Source organism: Chlamydotis macqueenii, chromosome 1 (genome assembly GCF_036417535.1).
Source record: "Chlamydotis macqueenii isolate bChlMac1 chromosome 1, bChlMac1.mat, whole genome shotgun sequence".
NCBI classification, from domain to species: domain Eukaryota; kingdom Metazoa; phylum Chordata; class Aves; order Otidiformes; family Otididae; genus Chlamydotis; species Chlamydotis macqueenii.
Genome location: NC_141556.1, coordinates 102,340,167 through 102,358,450, shown reverse-complemented (window position 1 = coordinate 102,358,450; position 18,284 = coordinate 102,340,167). Strand labels below are relative to the sequence as shown.

The window sequence follows — 18,284 nt, the reverse complement described above, 5'->3', positions numbered from 1 at the left end:
AACATTGGTAAGCTGGCTATGAACAGCAATTTGTTTTCTACCTATCAGTTAACTCTGAAAAACTCTCACGCACAAGCATATTGAAAATACTCCTTCTCCACATGAAGGGTCACACTAATAGCCAGCCCTTTGAGGAAACTACTCATTGAAATAATTTCATGTAACAGTAAGTGGAACGAAGAGGAGAGACTACACGCTCCACATACAGTGCTGGGGAACCAGAGAGCAAACAGCCACAGAGCCCACTCCCTGCCCTACCGATCCACATCTGGCTCCTCCTGGTCTTCTCCAGGAGCAGGGCCAAACTCCCAATCCATGTTTTGGCATCCAGGCTTTCAACTCTTCATAGACAAACCATAAAACCTTCTTGCTGAAATTCTCTCAAAAGGCAAGTGTGAAAAGACAGAGGATTAGGAAGCAGTTGATGAGAACTACGGCAAAGCAGCAATTTACCCAGCAGGGCTGTCTTGATAAAAATCTGCTCACTGACTATTTCTCTTTCACCTTTGTTATTTAAGTTCATCCGTTCCCCACTATCTCAGTCTCTGAGCGACAGCAGAGACCCTACCCAATCCAAAGCCCCCACGCCCCGCACAGCGCTGGACTCCGGCACTCAGACAGACACAGCTGCTTGGGGAAAGCTCAAAACCACGGACCTTGTAGTGCTGCAAACACTCACCAGAAGGAAGTGACAGAGACAAGTTTCATCTACTTCTTGACCCTCAACAAATTGAGGAAGAAAGACTGTAAACTACTGTCCCTAGGGCTTTCTGAAATAAAACCTCACTCCAAGGAAAAACAAACTCAGTTCAGGATTAAGCAGACAGAAGTGCCTTGCAAGGAGCATGCAGCTGCCTGCAGACCAGACTTTTAGGAGCTGCCAAAGCTTACCCCACCTGGCCTCTGGGCTGACTGTGATCATAAGGAAGAGCAAACAGGCATCTGGCCAGCCATCTGATGTACACAGAAACAACTGGACTGGATAAAGAAGACAGTTCATTTTGTAAGAAACAATATATTTTATTTTTCTGACACCACAGCCCTGGCGAGTGGTTTTGTACCAAATTTAATGGAGGTTACACAGAACGTCTTACGCTGGGGAGGAAAAAAAAAAATAACCACAAAAAAAATCCTGGATAACTTTTAGTGTCTGTTCCACTCCCACATTAATAAAATCACTTGGGGTTTCTAAGAAAAGGAGAATAGGAAACAGTGAGAGAGACTACTGTAGGATGTAACAGTGTCCAAGTCCAGCCCCTTCCTAAAAGTGGGAAGAGTCCCCACATGAGGAGAGGCTCTCCTAGATTTACTCCCCAAAATAACACAATGTATTGCAGCTGCCATAGGAGGAGACAGAAGGGGGACGGAGAGAGAGAAGCCTATTTAATAAAGAGTGGGAGGGAGAGACAGAAGGTGCTGGACAGCACGCCATAATTTGAAAAATATGTCCTTAACTTATTATTTATTTTTTTTAAAAGATTCCCCTCACTGAACTTAAGTTCCTTTTTGTGCTTTTCATTAATACTCTGCTCTGAGGTCGTAGTTTGGTTTTTCTATACATTGGAGTTGAAGGAAAATAGTCCGAAGTTCTGAAGATGGATTCTCCACCTAAAGTAAACAGCCTAAAATCCCATTCTCCTCTCACCCCAAAGACTAAAGTCTCTGCTAAAATCCCTTTTACAATATAGTACAGTACACAAAAAACCCCAAAAATAACCGAGAGTCCTGGGAGAAGCCAGTCTGAAGGACGTAAACATACAGAGAATGGTGCAACTTGTGACAAATGGCAATTCTCAAAATACAGCTACAGATTCTCAAAGCAGGTGCCGTCACGGGATACCCAAGTCCACAAAAATAATTTTTAAAAAATAAATCTTAAAAAAAACAACCTGTTAAAATGAATTTTTTTTTTTCAGGTAATTCCATACATTCGAGATTTCCCAAAGCGTCCTCTGGTCTCTTTTCACCTATTGCATGGCCAAACTGTACTCCTGAAGCTCCCAAAAAAGCCCTCAGGACTTGGAATCTCATCTTGACAAGGATCAGAACATCCAGTCTTATGGTAGCAGCTTAAAACATCATGTTCCCTGGGTTTCCAGGGCCTTGGCTAAATCCTCCCATGCCAACGTCAGCAGCCATACCTCGGGGCCTCATCTGGGGGGGAATCATGATGTTTTGTTGGGGTCCCATCATGCCCTGCATTGACATCATCATACCAGGTGACCCTACAGGTCCCGGGTGGCTGTACAGCCCCGCGGGGGCTCGGTCCTTGCCTGGGATCATGCCCACGGCGGCCACGGGGTTACTCATTAGCGCGGGCTGGCCAGGCATCGCCGTTTGTGCTGGTGACATCATGCGGTGGTGTGGCCCCATCATGCCTTGCTGCAGGAAGGCAGGCGGTCTCATCGGGTTATGACCTGGCATAGACGGAGCTGTCCCAAGAGGGATGTCCGCAGTTCCCACTGGCCCAGGGCCCCCCATGCCAGGCAACGTTAGTCCCATCCTCGGGGTCTGCTCTCCTATCATCCCCTGCATGTGGGAGAACCCAGGCCCGGGACCCTGCGGCTGCTTGCGGCCTGGCACCTCCCCACGAGGGAAATACTGTAGTGTCTGGCTGGGCTTCTCCGACGGGATAATCCTGGACAGGTCAAACTCGGGTATTCCCGTGGCGCCAGGACGGATCACCTCCTGCAGCTCTGGATCAGTGAAAACCGAAGGCATATTGTTTCCAAGAACAGTGAAGGAGTCTGGACCGCCAGGGCCTCCAGTCTTGCAAAGTGCTGGATCTGTCGAACTTTGGGGCAGGTTGGTAGGACGCCCCAGAGGTCCTTCTCCGTGGAAGCCCATTCCCGCTGGGAAGTTGCCTTGTCCACCGCTGGGCCCGTTGTGTGGAAATGGCACCTGCTGTGGAGGGGATTGTACGGGAGGGAACCCCTGTGGGAAGCCCAGGCGTCCTTGAGGTACCATTGGAGACTCCTGGGAACCATGCCCCATCATCGGGTTGTGTGACATCAGGCCAGGTCCCACGGGGACCCCATGAGGAGGTATATTGGGTCCCATAGCATTTGGAGAGGGCATCTGGTTATTATGGGAAAGAGGCTGGGTCATTCCCATTGGGCTAAGGGTTGGCATTGGACCCACTGGGTTTGGACCTGAAATTCGAGGATTCTGAGAATTAATGCCCATTCCTAAGGAAGAAATAAGGAAACAGATTTAGATAACAGACAATAATAATCAATAAAGCCATCAGTGAGCTTTCTGCAAGGTTACCAAATACACACCCACCAAAAAACCCCAGTGATAGTAAAAAAAAAAGCAAAACAAACAAACAAACATACATCCATCCATAGCAGCTCTGGAAAATGTTATTTTATCAAAAAAATTTATGCCATCTGCACAGCAGCCTCCCTAAGCTTGCCACTGCCCTATCAAAAAGCAACTAAAGCCTGCTCTGTAAGCAGGATCTCAGTCCAACCCATACCTTTACTGCTTGCCCGGCAGTCTAGATGACGCAGGCAGTAACAAACATGTCTGTGGCACACTATCAGCAGATGGACACTTGTCCACTGGGAGGTGACTGCACCTCGTTTCAAAACTCAAGAAGTGATAAATCAGGTAACCCTTATAAGACTAGGATGTGGCGATCAATGAGGTTAATGAGCTATCATCGTGAACTTATTCAATTAGGCAGCTTCCCCAGGTATATTCAGCCACTCTGATCACTACTGCGTGAAACAGCAAAGCTACAGGTAAACTCATCAAGAATTCATTACCAGTTGCCGCTTTCATGAAACATCCACTCATCTTCTCTTTCAACTATGTCAAATCAATTGGGTGGAGGGGCTACAGCCTACTGTTTTTATTAAATACGCACCCACAAACATTAAGCTATCAGTAGGGATTCAATTTCTCATATAAACATGCTCACCCACAAGAGAGCCCAAAAGGACAATGCTTTATTTTACTTTTCCTTTAACTCTTAGGTAGGGACCAGGACAGTTTCCCTCAGTCCTGGCTGAGGTCACCTGCCATTACACATTGCCTAAATGAAGAGAGATGCATGTTTTGAGAAAGCACTGTAACTCTTCTGTAACAAAGGCAATCCACAAAACCCAGGAAAAGACCAAATGATTCAGTGTCTCCCCCCTCAAAAAAAAAAAAAAAAAACCCAAAAAAACCCAGCACCCAAAGGAAAACAAACCCACACCAAACAAAAAACTGTAAAGCTTCTATGACACTGCCTTAAGACAGGGGAAGAAAGGTTTCCTCTGGATAACGTGCTGTAGGTCTGACCCTTATTCAGGCTTTCACTCACACAAGTAAATCCAGTCTGCCTGAGTGGAAATCTCTCTCATACATAAGGTTCTTCCAGGTTAGACACTTTGTGAAGATGACACTTTCTAGACAGAAAAAAATGATTGCAAGGAAAATTTTCATCTCCCCATTTCAGAGAATTGCACCTGCCTTCCTCAAAAACAATCCACAGCTATATGTTCAAGGCTTTTTCCCCTCTCACCATCTTCATCTGATGAAGCTTCCATAAAAATCACCCACCCGCACTGTATTGCCTGATAGCTTGGGTTTACATCACTCTGAGTTTCTTACCTGGTACGCTGTTCATTGGTGGCAAGTTTGGGGAGCGTGCTGGAGGGGAGTCATCATCTGAGCTAGCCACAGTTTTGATGGCATCATGATAGAGCGGTGTAGAGCTGGGCATGGCAAATTTAGACATCCTGGACATCATAATGGAGAGGGGATTCTGGGAGAGGGTCGGCTCTGGTGGCATTGTGTAAGGACTGCTAGAGGGAAGATTTCCAGGGAGAGTCACAGGAGCAGACTGGCTGACTGTGGAAGGAGGTGGACCACCTTAGTAAAAAAAAAAAAAGAAAAGAAAAAGAGAGAAAGAAAAAAAACTTTAATTTTTTTTTCCTTCTTACCATTTTTTCCCTTAGATCACACCCCTTTCTCCTAGAAATCTCAAAAACTAGAAATCCCATTTCTTGCAAGAGGCCGCCTGACTAATGCAGTCAGTGCCTGTGAAAGGTAACCAGAAGAACAAGCCAATTGGTCAAGATGGTTAACATTTGTTATCCTGGATTCTGCTCTTCTACTGGAACTACCTTGAGCCTCTACAAATCCACATGAAGCATTATCAGGTAAGTCTGAAAATTCTACTATTCAACTTCCATGTGAAGACCAACTCAGGTACCAAGTCTAGCCACAAAAATCGGAATCCACAGTCAGTTAGTTGTTCCCACACTCAACAAATGCCGACTGTAACTTCTTTCCCTTTTTCTTCAGGAGGCATCAAAGAAGCACAAAAGACAGAGGCAGCACAAAAGCTGTAGCAGATATGCTGAGACACATGGGCAGATTTCTGACAAGCTGCATCAGCAGCTACAAGTAAAATTCCTTGTTTATATTTCATTTCAGGGTTTGTATATACCTATTTACTACTCATTCCAGTTAAAGAAGCGTTCTCTTCACTTATTAGCTTAACATCATCCTTTGCTCTCCCAAAACTAGAAATAACTTAACTGTACTTGCAATCTCCTTTGTTCTTCACTGATGAAATTTCATGCCACCCAGACCATATTTAAGGAAAGACGCTAAACCAAACTTGCACTATCACTGAAAATTCACTGCACATTCCTCAGCCTCCTCACCAGAAAAAAAGAAAGAACAGAGAATACAAAAATCCTGCAATGTCAAGACATTTATGCTTCAGAAGAGCTGCATGTAAGAGCATTTGTTAAGCACAGTGTTAGGCACGGATTAATGCATTCAGTTCCGACTTGTAGGTGCTCGGGCTCACGCTGGGCAAGGCCTCAGCAGCCACAACAGACCCTAACATCCAGGCTCCCCTCCCGAGTGCAGAGACCCAGCCAGCAACCCCACCAGCTGGTGCGAGGGGTCACCCTCCCCGCCACCGCCGTTACCGGCAGCAGCACTAGAGGGCAACATGGGCAAACGGCTCCTCTCCGGGCCAGGAGACCTTCCCAGGAGACTGGGAGCATGGAGTGGGAACAAACGTGCTCCGGGGAGGGTTTGAGAGCAGGAAGGAGAAGGCAGAGGCCACAGCCCTGAGACGTTCAGGAGCAGATAGGGCAGTGCCAGCTCCTCCGCCCTGAGGTCCCGGGGCCTGCGTGGCTCCAGCACGCTACCAAATGCTACGTACTGTGGTGTTTAGCTCCCTCCAAAATGGCTGAAGCCTGAACAAATGTTAGCACACCTTCCTGTCTGTGGTGGTAAACGTAGAAAGCCATAACCATACCCGAACCATATTTAGATACACGACTGGCTAACTATGCTCAGCATGCATTTGTAAGAGTCTTTATTTCAGAGCATTTTCATAACATCAGCAGGAACTTCTCCACAAAGCTACAGTCACCAGAAGCTATGGCAGAATGGCCAAAAACACTCCAAGAGCCTTCTCCCATCAACACAGCACATCTTTTCACACCTCTTAGCCCCACCCTTTCACTTTCATGTCCTCCAAGTGACCAGCTCTCACCCTGACACACAGAAGGCATGGTGCAAACCTACAAATACAGCAGGAGCAGGAAAACCACTTGCACTCCACTCACGTAGTCACCAACCAGACCCCTGGGCAAAGTGCCGTCTAGCTTCTGCCACCCTGCAAGAAACCTCTTCCCCCTCCTTGCTGCACACCTCACGTCGGGGTAGCCCAACACAAACCAAAAAGCCAAATCCAGCTAGCAGAGGCAGCACTCACCCGACTCTACGTTCCCCAGCATGGCTGGAGAAGACATAGTGAGAGACGCTTTGTGATTCGGGGGAATCCCAGGGCTCTGCAAAGGAGGCTTTGGAGACGAAGTCCAACCAGGAGAAGGTGCGGGAAGAGATGGAGACTTGAGGTGGACAGGTGAAGCAGCAGCAGACCCCAAGACGGGAGGGGACTTGATGGAGGCAGCGGCAGCCGCAGCAGTGGGGCCCGCAAGCATTCCTGCCAGCTGGGAGGGCGTCTGAGGGGACTTGAGGTTCCCGGAGGGAGACCCCATCATGGGAGACTGGACCTGGCGCATCGTGGGGGACTTCAGGGGGTTGATTCCTGGCGAATGCACCTGACCAGCTGCAGAGATATCCAAGGGCTTGCGGCCGAGGCTGCGCTGCGCAGGGGGAGCAGTGTTGAGGCTATTAGGGTTACTGGTGGGATTGAGAGGTAGTGGCGGCATGTGGCTGAGCCGGTTGTTAGTCCTTTGGTCAGGCCCGATCTGTTCTCTGAGATTTCTGAGACCGACTCCTGGGCCCTGAGGCATGGGAAGGAAAGGCCTGGGACCCATGCCATACTCCTGCTGCGGGTGCTCCCCAAACGGCAGCGGCACCATTTTCTGCTGAGAGGAGAGCATCTCCGAGACACCAGGGCGCAGTTTCATCATCTCTTCTGGCCCAACTCCTGTCTCCCTCAGCTTCTGAGGGACCAGAGCTGGGTTGGAGCCCATGCTGACATTCATGCCCATGTCCCCTTTCATGCTGCCAGGGCCCATCCCAAACTCCAGCTCCCTGCTAGAGCCCATTTGTGAGGGTATTCCTTTCGGGAAGTCCCCCCTAGAGGGGCTCATTGGCCCTTCCACTGGCATGCGAGGGAAGATGGGGTTGTTCCCAGGCTCCATGTGTCTCTGGGAGGGCATCATTCTGTTTATTTCCATGCCTGGCCTGATGCCTTCCATGTTCAGGCCAGGAGGGAGGCCCATCTGTTTCTCAGCCAGCTGCTGCTGATAGAGCTCTTCAGGCAGGCCCTGTGGATTGGGGAACCGCTCCCCTCGGCCAGGGCCACTGAAGACACCCTGGCCAGGAGGGAAGTTTCGGCCATCTGGGATTTTTGGCACATCGTCTGGCCAACTAACTCCCGAAAGCCCAGGCCGGGAGGCAGGATTTGGGACACTGGGGCCCTCCATGTCAGGGTTCATCATTCCTGCAAAACCAGGCAGGCGCATCTGGCTCCCAGGCATGTTGGGATGAGGGGCCATGCCCCTGGGGGGCAGAGAGTGCGATATATTCATGCCTTCAGGGAAGGGCTCTGGACCCCCAGGTCCCCAGCCCTCACCAGGGGTCATCTGATAGGGAGGGGGAGGACCTCGGACCACCCCACGAGGCCCATGCTGATGGACCATCATGTCCTGTAGGGAACACTGCTGCACAACCACCTGCTCTTGCTTTCTTCTCTTCTCCTCATAGAACTCCTGCTGCAGCTTGAGCCAGGCCACCTGCTCAGGAGTCATGTGGTCCAGGTGGTCTGGGCCTATGGGTCCTGACTGAGAGTTCATTGGTGGCGGCCCCATTTCATCTGGGGAAAAGGGCATGTCCCTGTGTCCTTGAGGGCCAAACGGAGCCCCTCCATCTGTCCGAGACCCTGACCCTTTGCCTAAACTTTGGGATTGAGCCATCATGGCCTGTATCGGCCCTTCAGGTTTCTTCTGGGGACCATCCAGCACCCCAGCATTTGGGGTTGGCCCCCCACTTTGCCCTCCCGCAAACTCCTTCTCATCAGGGAAGAGCATGCGCTGTATGTCTCTCAGGGTCTGCAACGAGCGCTCTCGATGCTCCAGCTGCTCCTGTGACAGTCCATCTGGATTCTCACCCAAACTGGATGGGTCCCCACCAGACACCTGCTGGGGAGGACCTTTGGGGTCTGCAGCAGAGCTATTGCTACCTTGGGAAACGGGGCTAACTGCTCGATTATTGGGGGTTGAGCTCTGCCCAAATCCTTCTGTCTGCAAAGGGGTAGAGTTGGCAGGGCTGCCCACAGACATCACTTTGCTTTCCACACTGGGGCTGTCCTGATCTATGGGACACGTGGGGCCAGTGGATTTGGATACTGGTGCTGACACGGGTGGAGTCGGCTGCATTTTGGCGTTCTGGGGAGGGTTCTGGTCCTGGGCAGAGGAGGGCTGCGGCTGCGGCAGGGGCTTGGGTTCAGTCCGAAGTGCAGTGATCTGGGGGTTCTGCAAGAGAAAGCCATGCTGTCACTTGCTCATCTTACAATCGTGTCACATAGGCAGAGGAAGCGCAAACATGTCCTGTCTCAACCCCACCAGCCCACACTTTGCAAGGAAGGGCAGCCTCCACAGAATTATTGCAGAGCACCATCTTGGCTATGCAGAAACCTATTCTGCTCCAGCATTACAGAAGGTACTCCTTGCTTCTGCACTAGCTCTGCATGAGCAATGGGTCAGAAATACACTACCCAAGTATTGCAAGACTCAAGCTCTTCTTCGGATAATCCAAGACATTTATTTGCAGAAGGCTAGGATGACAACTCTCTCTCTTTAGGGTGTTTTTCCACCCTACAACTTATTTCAGAGTGTAAATAATCATCCATCTCTCTGAATCATACACACATATGAACATATTTACCATTTCCCTTCCCACCCACATGCAGATATTCCCTACCAAGGGTACAGTGTTTCGTTCTGCCTTGTTGTTTGAGATGTTCTGGATATGAAAGGACACAATGGTTTCCACCTGTCCCTTCAGCACGGCTTCTGCAGCCCTGCAAAGACAAACAGATGCATATATCCAGCTGAAGCTAGGAATCAATTTTTCTTAACCACCCTCCCTTCTAGCCTTCAGTTGGCAGAAGGGAGAAAGACTTAACCACACATATTTCACTCTAGATGAGTAGCAAAAGAAGAATGCTTACATCTACAAACTCATCAGCATTCAGGGTTCATGTATCAGTTTACGCCATCCCGGCTGCTACTCACTGCATGGATTGCAAAACAGTATCTACCAGCATTTGCCAAAAAACCCCACACCTCGGAGGAATAAATAATCACTTCTCACAGGGCAAGAGGTAGTGACATTCTCCACTCCAGCCCCTTCAGCGTCCCCAAAACAAGTAACAACTTTTCACTACAAGAACGCACTTGTTAGAGAAAGGGCACTTGAGAATCTCTTAAAAAGGGAGCACAAATATAAGCCCTGCTCCCTGAAGACATCCAAACATCTATCTACTTACTTGTTGGCCATCTCAGTAGAAAAGACGTAAACCACTTTGGATGGAGTCTTCTGCCCGCTTGCTGGCTCCAAAGCAGCAGTCAGACCATGGGAAGGTGTGGAAGACCTTGGGGCTGAAGCATTTGAAGGAGTCATGGAGTGTGGTGTGTGCTGAGAATCCTGGGACTTCACATGATCAGCAGAATTGCAGTCTAGAAGGGGAGAAAGATGAAAAGAGGGCAATCGCTACCTTGGGAGCTCTTTGGAAACCATTTCTGGAAACCGGCCAGAGCTTTTCCTCCTCTGAAATTTCCTGCTTCTCCCTCAAGCACCACTAAAGGCAATTCTTCTGTTACACCATGCATCTTCCCTCTAGTGCTGTGCTGCCCTACAGACACTGCTAGGAGAAAGCTCATCTTGTCCCTTTCCAAGGCAAGTGACAGTTCCCAGAGCTGATCCCTTTGAATTCTCTAATGGTCACACAGAATAGCAGGAAGTCTACACACTAAAGTGAACAAATATAAATATTTCTGTGCCCAAGGAGAACATTCTGTGCAAAACTTTCCTTTGTAGTTCATTTGTTATTAGGTCACCTGGCTAAGGTGGGTGAAGGGGAAAAAAAAAAAGTAAAGACAGACAACTGCACACCTAGTCTGTCTTTGCACTGCCTCGCAGAGGCAGCATTGGAGCCAGGAACAAAACACAGAAATCCCAACTCTCTGGCTTGTGATACCAGTCAGGGTGCTACAGGTTATGCATCTGTGTTGACAAAACATGCTTGCATATTGTTCAAAACCCCAGTTACAACAGAGCAGTTCCTGAAAGGCCAAAGGCCAGAAGAAAACCAACAGGTTGCATTTGTACTTTCAAATCCTCTGGGGGAGTCTCAGAGTTACAAAGGAACTTTCCCACCAGAGTCAGATCTGCACTTTAACTGAGCGTGAACAGGACATTTACTGACACCAGCTAGGACAACCTCTCCTCTTCGCCTGCTCTCAGGACCTTTAGACTTCTTTGGCTGGAACTTACAGAACCCTAGACAAATAAATATTTTGCTAACACTTGCATAGCAATTCTCCATCTCAGAGAGGACTCAGATTAATTGTCTGCACTTTCGCACGAATCTTAGCAAACATACCTTTGATTTCAGGGTCTTCATTAGGAGTCCCAGCTTCCCGCTGTTCAAAGGAGTCTGCTGAAATGCTCCTCTCTCTCTTCCCCTTCCCCTTGGCACCATTTCCAGCCCCATTCTTCAGCCCCATGCTCCCACCTGGGCCAGGGAGCACTTTGGGTGGGTGACCTCCACTTTTGGGGTCACAGGGAGAGGGCTGGGATTGGCTGGTGGAGCCCCCTTGTTTGCCCTGGTTGGAAAATTTGGAATCCAGCTGAGGGTTGCCAGACGGGGACATCACTGTAGGGGGACGGACCATCACCTCCTGCTTTGATTTGGGGCTACTGGGGACAGAGGGTAAAAAAGGAAAAGAAAAAAAGTGACAAATCACACCATGGATTCATTCAACCCTGTAGGAACAGCTTAGAGAGAAGCAAAAACAACCACTGCCACCTTTGCAAGGTAAGACAATTACTGACAAATAAAAAATACCTGCAAGCTTGGAGTCATGTAGGTGCTTTTTTGAACATGCCCTGAAAGGGTTATGTGGTGGGCTGACCCTGGCTGAATTCCAAGTCCCCACCAAAGCCCCTCTATCAGTCCCCCTCCTCAGCTAGACAGGGGAGGGAAGATGTAACAAAAGGCTCATGGGTCAAGACAAGGACAGAGATCGTTCACCAATTACCGTCATGGGCAAAACACTCGACTTGGGGAAATCAGTTTAATTTATTACCAATCAAATCACAGTAGGATAATAAGAAATAAAACCAAATCTCAAAACATCTTCCCCTCATCCCTCCCTTCTTCCCAGGCTTAATATCACTCCCAAATTCTCTACCTCCTCTCCCCCAGCAGCACAGGGGGACAGGGAATCGGGGTTGCAGTCAGTTTATCACACATTGTCTCTGCCACTTCCTCCTCACACTCTTCCCCTGCTCCAGCATGGAATCCCTCCCACGGGAGACAGTCCTCCGCAAACTTCTGCAGCATGAGTCCTTCCCACAGGTGGCAGTTCTTCATTAACTGCTCCAGCGTGCATCCCTTCCACGGGCTGCAGTCCTTCAGGAACAGACTGCTCCAGTGTGGATCCCCCATGGGGTTGCAAGCCCTGCCAGAAAACCTGCTCCAGCATGGGCTCCTCTCTCCATGGGTCCACAGGTCCTGCCAGGAGCCTGCCCCAGCACGGGCTTCCCACAGGGTCACAGCCTCCTTCAGGCTTCCGCCTGCCCCAGCGTGGGGTCCTCCACAGGCTGCAGGTGGATCTCTGGTCCTCCATGGGCTGCAGTGGGACAGCCTGCTTCACCATGGGCTGCACCACGGGCTGCAGGGGAACCTCTGCTCTGGTGCCTGGAGCACCTCCTCCCCCTCCTCCTTCACTGACCTTGGGGTCTGCAGAGCTGTTTTCCTCACGTATTCTCACTCTTCTCTCCAGCTGCAGTTTTCTCTCATACAGGGTGGGGGTTTTTTTTCCCCTTCTTAAATATGTTATCACAGAGTTGCTACCACCATTGCCACCTGGCTCGGCCTTGGCCAGCAGTGGGTCCGTCTTGGAGCTGGCTGCCATTGGCTCTGTCAGACATAGGGGAAGCTTCTAGCAGCTTCTCACAGAAGCCACCCCTGTAGCTCCCCCACTACCAAAACTTTGACACGCAAACCCAATACAGGTTATTATCCAAGACGGGATCTCACTGCTCCAGAAGGCACTATGGCAAGCTACAGACCTGCCAGATCCCAGGAACTGCTGTCACATGAGGACCCAGCTCTGGGGCTTCTGTCAATAAAGACAACTGTTTCTATGTGCACAGAGAAGCACCTCACACTAAGACCAGCTCAGAGTAAACAAAAAAGGCACAATAAAGTTCACCTCACCACTCCCAGGACCCCAACTATACATTGAAGCTCTGATCAGAGCAGATCCCCCCTACTCCCTCCCTTGCACCTCCCTATCCAGTTCTACAGGGAGCACAAGGAAAACCCAGCATTACTGCAGCATTCATCATACATTGGGGCAAGCTGCCAGGAAAACACAAACCTCTGACCGTGAAAACAATTAAACCAGCTACAACCTGCCCCTGAATAAGGAAAGAGAAGGATACCATCTCCCTGCACACTCCTGCAAAATGGGGCAAAGCTTCTTTAATTTGCAAAAGGAAATTTAGAGTCCTTTCCTTCCCTCTTCCACTCAGCAAATTGCATCCTACAAGTATTTTGTTCCTCTGGGTTTACACACATATTATCCACCCCTTTCTCCTCACCCTCCAGATACTCCGTTGCTATCTGATCTTCTGCATTTTGTTTTCCCATCATCACTGCCACTTCCAACAGGCAGTGCTTGCTAGCATCCTCAATGTGGGACTCGCAAAAGCCACTTCCTCCTTTGGACAGACATCTCGCTCAGAGGCATTTCCTCTGAACTACTCTTAAGCTCCAAATGACCTCTAGGAGTAAATAATCAAATTCAAGAATGCTGTCAATCGGACCATTGTAAGTCCCTGGACACTGTTTCACTTCCATATTTTTCCCCTTCCAAATTAGTGGAGGAGAGATGCTGACCTGCTGCACTAGCAGGTGAATGACGCAGAGGATCTCAGTGCACAGCTGATCAGTTCTCCAGATTGTTCAGGCCAATAATATAGAGGAAGAGTTTTGTGTGAAAGTACTGACAGAGAGAATTTGTGCTGCCCAACTACCCCTCAGGGAAATAGATAATTAGAAAAGGGGAAAGGAAAAAAAAAAAAAAAAAAAAACCAGAACAGATAGAAACAGCATGTTCACTCTCCTACAGCCTAATCAGACACCTGATGGGAGGGAGGACGGCACAAGGAACGCAGAATCTGCACCTCACAGATTTACAGCTTTCGGCTCTTTCTGAGCCTAGCAAACACGGAAGCTCGTCAGCACTGTGCAGCCAGTGCTCAGATACTCAGCGGGTCAAATGGGAGCACAAAGGAGGACCAATAAGTCACATGCAGCAGTCCTTGGCTCATCCTGGAGCGGAGCAGGGAAAAAAAAAAAAAAAAAAGTAAAGACAGACAACTGTCTGTGCAGCATGCACCAATCCAGAGCAGCTGACTGTAGGCTCTTTTCCTTACCTCTGTGTGTTGCCTGACGGGGAGTTCCTCACTTTGGGGTTACTGGAATGCATTGACAGAAATCCTGAGCTCACAGTCTCACACACACACAGATGGGCTCTCGTCAAGTTCCTCTGGGGAGTGTGCTGCCAGAGGCAGCGTTGAAGCACTTTCTGCCACCCGCTTCTCTCAATGCTGGCTGGCTGCTTGCCTTTTTTCTCTTTGCTCCTCTCTGGTTTTGCACTGGGCACTTCCCTCCTGCAGCTCCAGCATTCTCTAGACGCGTGCCTCCTGCTGCCCAGGGGAAGTCTCGCATCTCCAGGGCACACTGTTAAAACCACCCCACAAAAAGAGAACAGAAAAACAGTGAGGAGCTTCCCAAGCAGATACGTCTGGTGTGAAGCAGTAAACGGCAATTCTTCCCCCATTACTGAGAAGACAAAGGAGAAGAGCTTTCAGATGGCTCAGGACAGCTGTGTATTTCAAACCAGAGGTAGCTCTGGCTGGCCATTCAGTTTGAAGGCTTCATCCAAAGCAAATCACTCTGGAGTCAACAAAACAGGGAAGCGCCTAGTATCTGGACACTTTGATTCCACATCTGTGCTCAGCTTGAAGACACCTCACAGTAAGTCAGTAGGAAGCCAAAATTACAAATCCCTAACATGACTCAGCTATCCAGAATTCCCCTATGAATGGCCATAATCTGATATTTCTTAAGAACATAACTCTGCTCAAATCTTTTCTGTCTCCTTGGTCCAATATAACTAGACATATGTTCAATGATGTGCGCTAAGGGTTACACAAAAGGGAGGAAAATAAAATAAAATGCCTTCCTGACCACCTGTAAGCAACCGGCTATGCTGTGATTAGTCTGGAAATACCAGAGGCTAGTCACTCATTATATTTATTAGAAAGTCCAAAAGACCACTAGAGAACTACCCCTCTAAATTTGCTCAACAACACTATACAGACTATAGAGACTTTAAAAAAAAAAAAAAGGCACTTTCAGCTTCTTTCTAAAAACAATAAGCATGACACAGGTAATAAGGCACATAAAACTGTTTCTGGAAGAGGAAACTACTGAACATTACTGTTTACGTCCTTTGGGCTAAATTATTTTGGAACAAATTTCTGTCTTGTTTATGTTTCAACAAAATCTCTCCTGTTCATCTCACCTACTCAGATGCAAATCCACTTAATTTAGAATCTAACCAAGATTTATTGTTAATGTATTAAGCATTGCTAGTTAAATATTATTCAAATGTAAATATTCCCAGTATTCTTTCTCAGCACCAAAGCACTAGTTCCTTCTTGTGTACATCAAATGAAAGAAAATAAATCTCACCAGACTGGGATTATCTTGAATTTCATGAAGAAACTACTGTTCAAACTGCATTTAGAAAACAAAAATAAGTTTGCTTACATGCTGACACCAGAGGACTAAGAAACACGGACAATATATGATCACATCCGGCCAAGGAGGGTTATCAGCAACTTGTGGCATTGAGCACCATGATTTTCCAGTTCCCCAAATTTATCTTGTATTGAGGTTGCACAATTACACTTTTTAGTGACTTTGCACTGCTGTGCAAATATGATAGTGCTCCATGAAGCTCTGCATCATCTCCAAAGATTCTCCTCTCTAACACATGCCTCCTTCATGAGCCAGAGGAATCACCTTGTTCTCACATCCACTGTGCTGCACAAACCCATTAGCGTGGGGAACATTTCTGCAATAAAGGTCTCATTTTTAATGCCTCCTATTAGGCAGAATCAGATGAACTCCAGTCTGAGCCACACACTCTACAGGATCCACACACCTCTCTGGAGCCATCAGCTAGTTATCCCACACATTTTGAGAACAAAGTTGGAGTTACTCTATTACTATTGTTACTACTATCATGCTGTAATTGGAGCTGGTGCTATACAGATACAGCAAAGACAAGAGAGGACGTCTTCACAAGTATCTAAATTGTACCAGCTTTGCATGCAAATTTGGTTCCTATGTCTGTTTTGACAACAAAACTGTAACATTATCAACAGCACAGAACTTCACTTTGCAAGAGAGATTTATGCATCTGTAGAAGTCAGTGGAACTCAGTGATACTTCAGGGTCCTCACTTAAGATGAAGGTGTGACTGAAAACACAGTGAATTTCAGGTTTAAAAATGGAAAAATAGCATTAAAGTGAGCAGAGCTCAATGCTAAAAGCAGGATGCAGATGCTTATGTGATAACTAAGTATTCTAGTTGTTTAACCCTCTGCTTCTCCATTTTTGATATTTATGCATTATCATGTTACCTTTTATTACAAGATTATAATTTTCTCAGACTCCCAGTCTTACACAGTGCAATGAGAAAATATGAAGAAGAACAGAATCAGGATCACACCAGCTGCACAATATTTAGAACTGCAAAATCATAGAATAGTTTGGGTTGGAAGGGACCTCTAAAGGTCATCTAGTCCAATCCCCCTGCAAAGAGCAGGGTCATCTCCAACCAGATCAGGTTGCTCAGAGCCCCCTCCAACCTGGCCTTGAATGTTTCCAGGGATGGGGCCTCCACCACCTCTCTGGGAAACCTGTGCCAGTGTTCTGCCACCCTCAGCGTAAAAAAAATGTCTTACTTATATCCAGTCTAAATCTACCTCCTTTAAATGGTTTTTAAAACCACTACCCTTTTTCCTAACACTACAGACCCTGCTAAAGAGTTTCTCCTCGTCTTTCCTGTAGGCCTCCTTTAGGTATTGCAAGACTGCTATAAGGTCTCCCTGGAGCCTTCTCTTCTCCAGGCTGAACAGCCCCAACGCTGCCAGCCTGTCCTCATAGGACAGGTGCTCCAGCCCTCTTATCTTCGTGGCCCTCCTCTGGACTGGCTCCAACAGGTCCGTGTCCTTCTTATGTTGGGGGCTCCAGAGCTGGATACAGTACTCCAGGTGGGGTCTCACCAGGGCAGAGTAGAGGGGGAGAATCCCCTCCCTTGACCTGCTGGCCATGCTTCTTTTGATGCAGCCCAGGATGCTGTTGGCTTTCTGGGCTGCAAGTGCACATTGGCAGCTCATGCAGACCTTCTCATCCAACAGTATCCCCAAGTCCTTCCCCTAAGAGCTGCTCTCGATCTATTTTTTGCCCAGCCTGTATTTGTGCCTGGGATTGCCCTGACCCATGTGCAGGACCTTGCACTTGGCCTAGTTGAACTTCATAAGGTTTGCATGGGCCAACCTCTCCAGCCTGTCAAGGTCCCTCTGGATGGCATCCCTTCCCTCCAGTGCACCACACAGCTTCATGTCATCAGCAAACCTGCTAAGGGTACACTCAATCCCACTTTTCCCACAGCAATCTCATTCAGCTGGATCCTACACATATTTCTGACATCACCAAACTTTCAAGTACTTCACAGGGTAAAAAAAAAAAAAAAAAACCTCCAATTTTTTAATCCTACTTTTTTATTATCCTATATACACTTATCTTCCATCTATTAGAATTGATACACTCTGCAAGGGAACTGTATTTTCCAGTCTCAGTTTAAATTTCTTCTCACCACAGAGAGCTATAAAGGATACATCGATATATTCCTTGGTGGAACAACAGCAACTCAACTTCCTCAGCTTCTCATTTCTGCACACTGGGAATGTACCATCTTTTACGATGTGAAATGGAATGCCTCATGATTTTTCTAAATACGCTTCTAACATATGTATGCCTTGGAATCTAGGGTTCAATAATGAAAAAGCTCTAGAGAAATGTATTTTTGCAGCTGGAGTCTGCCTGCCATAGCAAAGCCTTTATCACTGCTCTAAAATTACAGGTAGTCTCACTGACAGTGAATGGTCAAGCCAGTTTTCAAGACATTTTGGCAAGTTACATCTAAGGCTGTATTTTCAGCATTGCTTTAAAATGCGCCACGCAAAGGCTGCAGGGAAAAGGGATTGTTCAGCTGTCTACTCATTCTCACTACCTCTCTCCTGACCAGATCAGGGAAAGAACTGAATGGGAACTAGCCCAAGGGAAACAGCAGAAACCTCTATTCAGCCGGATCAGTCCCCTGATCTGGTTGATCACAAAACCACATCAGTGTCACTGCAAACTCAACGGAGGAGGTGAGAACAGGTGAAAAGTAGCCTCACCCCGCTTGGGTGCAGCT

At 47.9% G+C, this 18,284-nt stretch overlaps 2 protein-coding genes across 3 annotated transcripts; both read right to left on the bottom strand.

Annotated features, from left to right (window-relative positions):
- Positions 1-999: 999 nt before the first annotated feature.
- BCL9 (BCL9 transcription coactivator) lies at positions 1,000-14,296 on the bottom strand. 2 transcript variants are annotated; one of them, XM_086763572.1, is made up of 7 exons: positions 14,164-14,296; positions 11,099-11,415; positions 9,983-10,172; positions 9,415-9,514; positions 6,737-8,966; positions 4,606-4,866; positions 1,000-3,188 (listed from the first exon to the last, which is right to left on the bottom strand). In XM_086763572.1, exons 1-7 carry the CDS (start codon positions 14,214-14,216, stop codon positions 2,071-2,073), a joined length of 4,269 nt encoding a protein of 1,422 aa, XP_086619698.1. In that variant the 5' UTR covers positions 14,217-14,296; the 3' UTR covers positions 1,000-2,070. The 2 variants fall into 2 exon arrangements, with proteins under 2 accessions (XP_086619698.1, XP_086619690.1); XM_086763564.1 differs by having other exon boundaries at positions 11,099-11,412; positions 14,164-14,290.
- Positions 14,267-14,458, bottom strand: LOC147602237 (uncharacterized). Its single transcript, XM_086763584.1, has one exon. It carries the CDS (start codon positions 14,456-14,458, stop codon positions 14,267-14,269), a length of 192 nt encoding a protein of 63 aa, XP_086619710.1.
- Between the last annotated feature and the right edge of the window lie 3,826 nt (positions 14,459-18,284).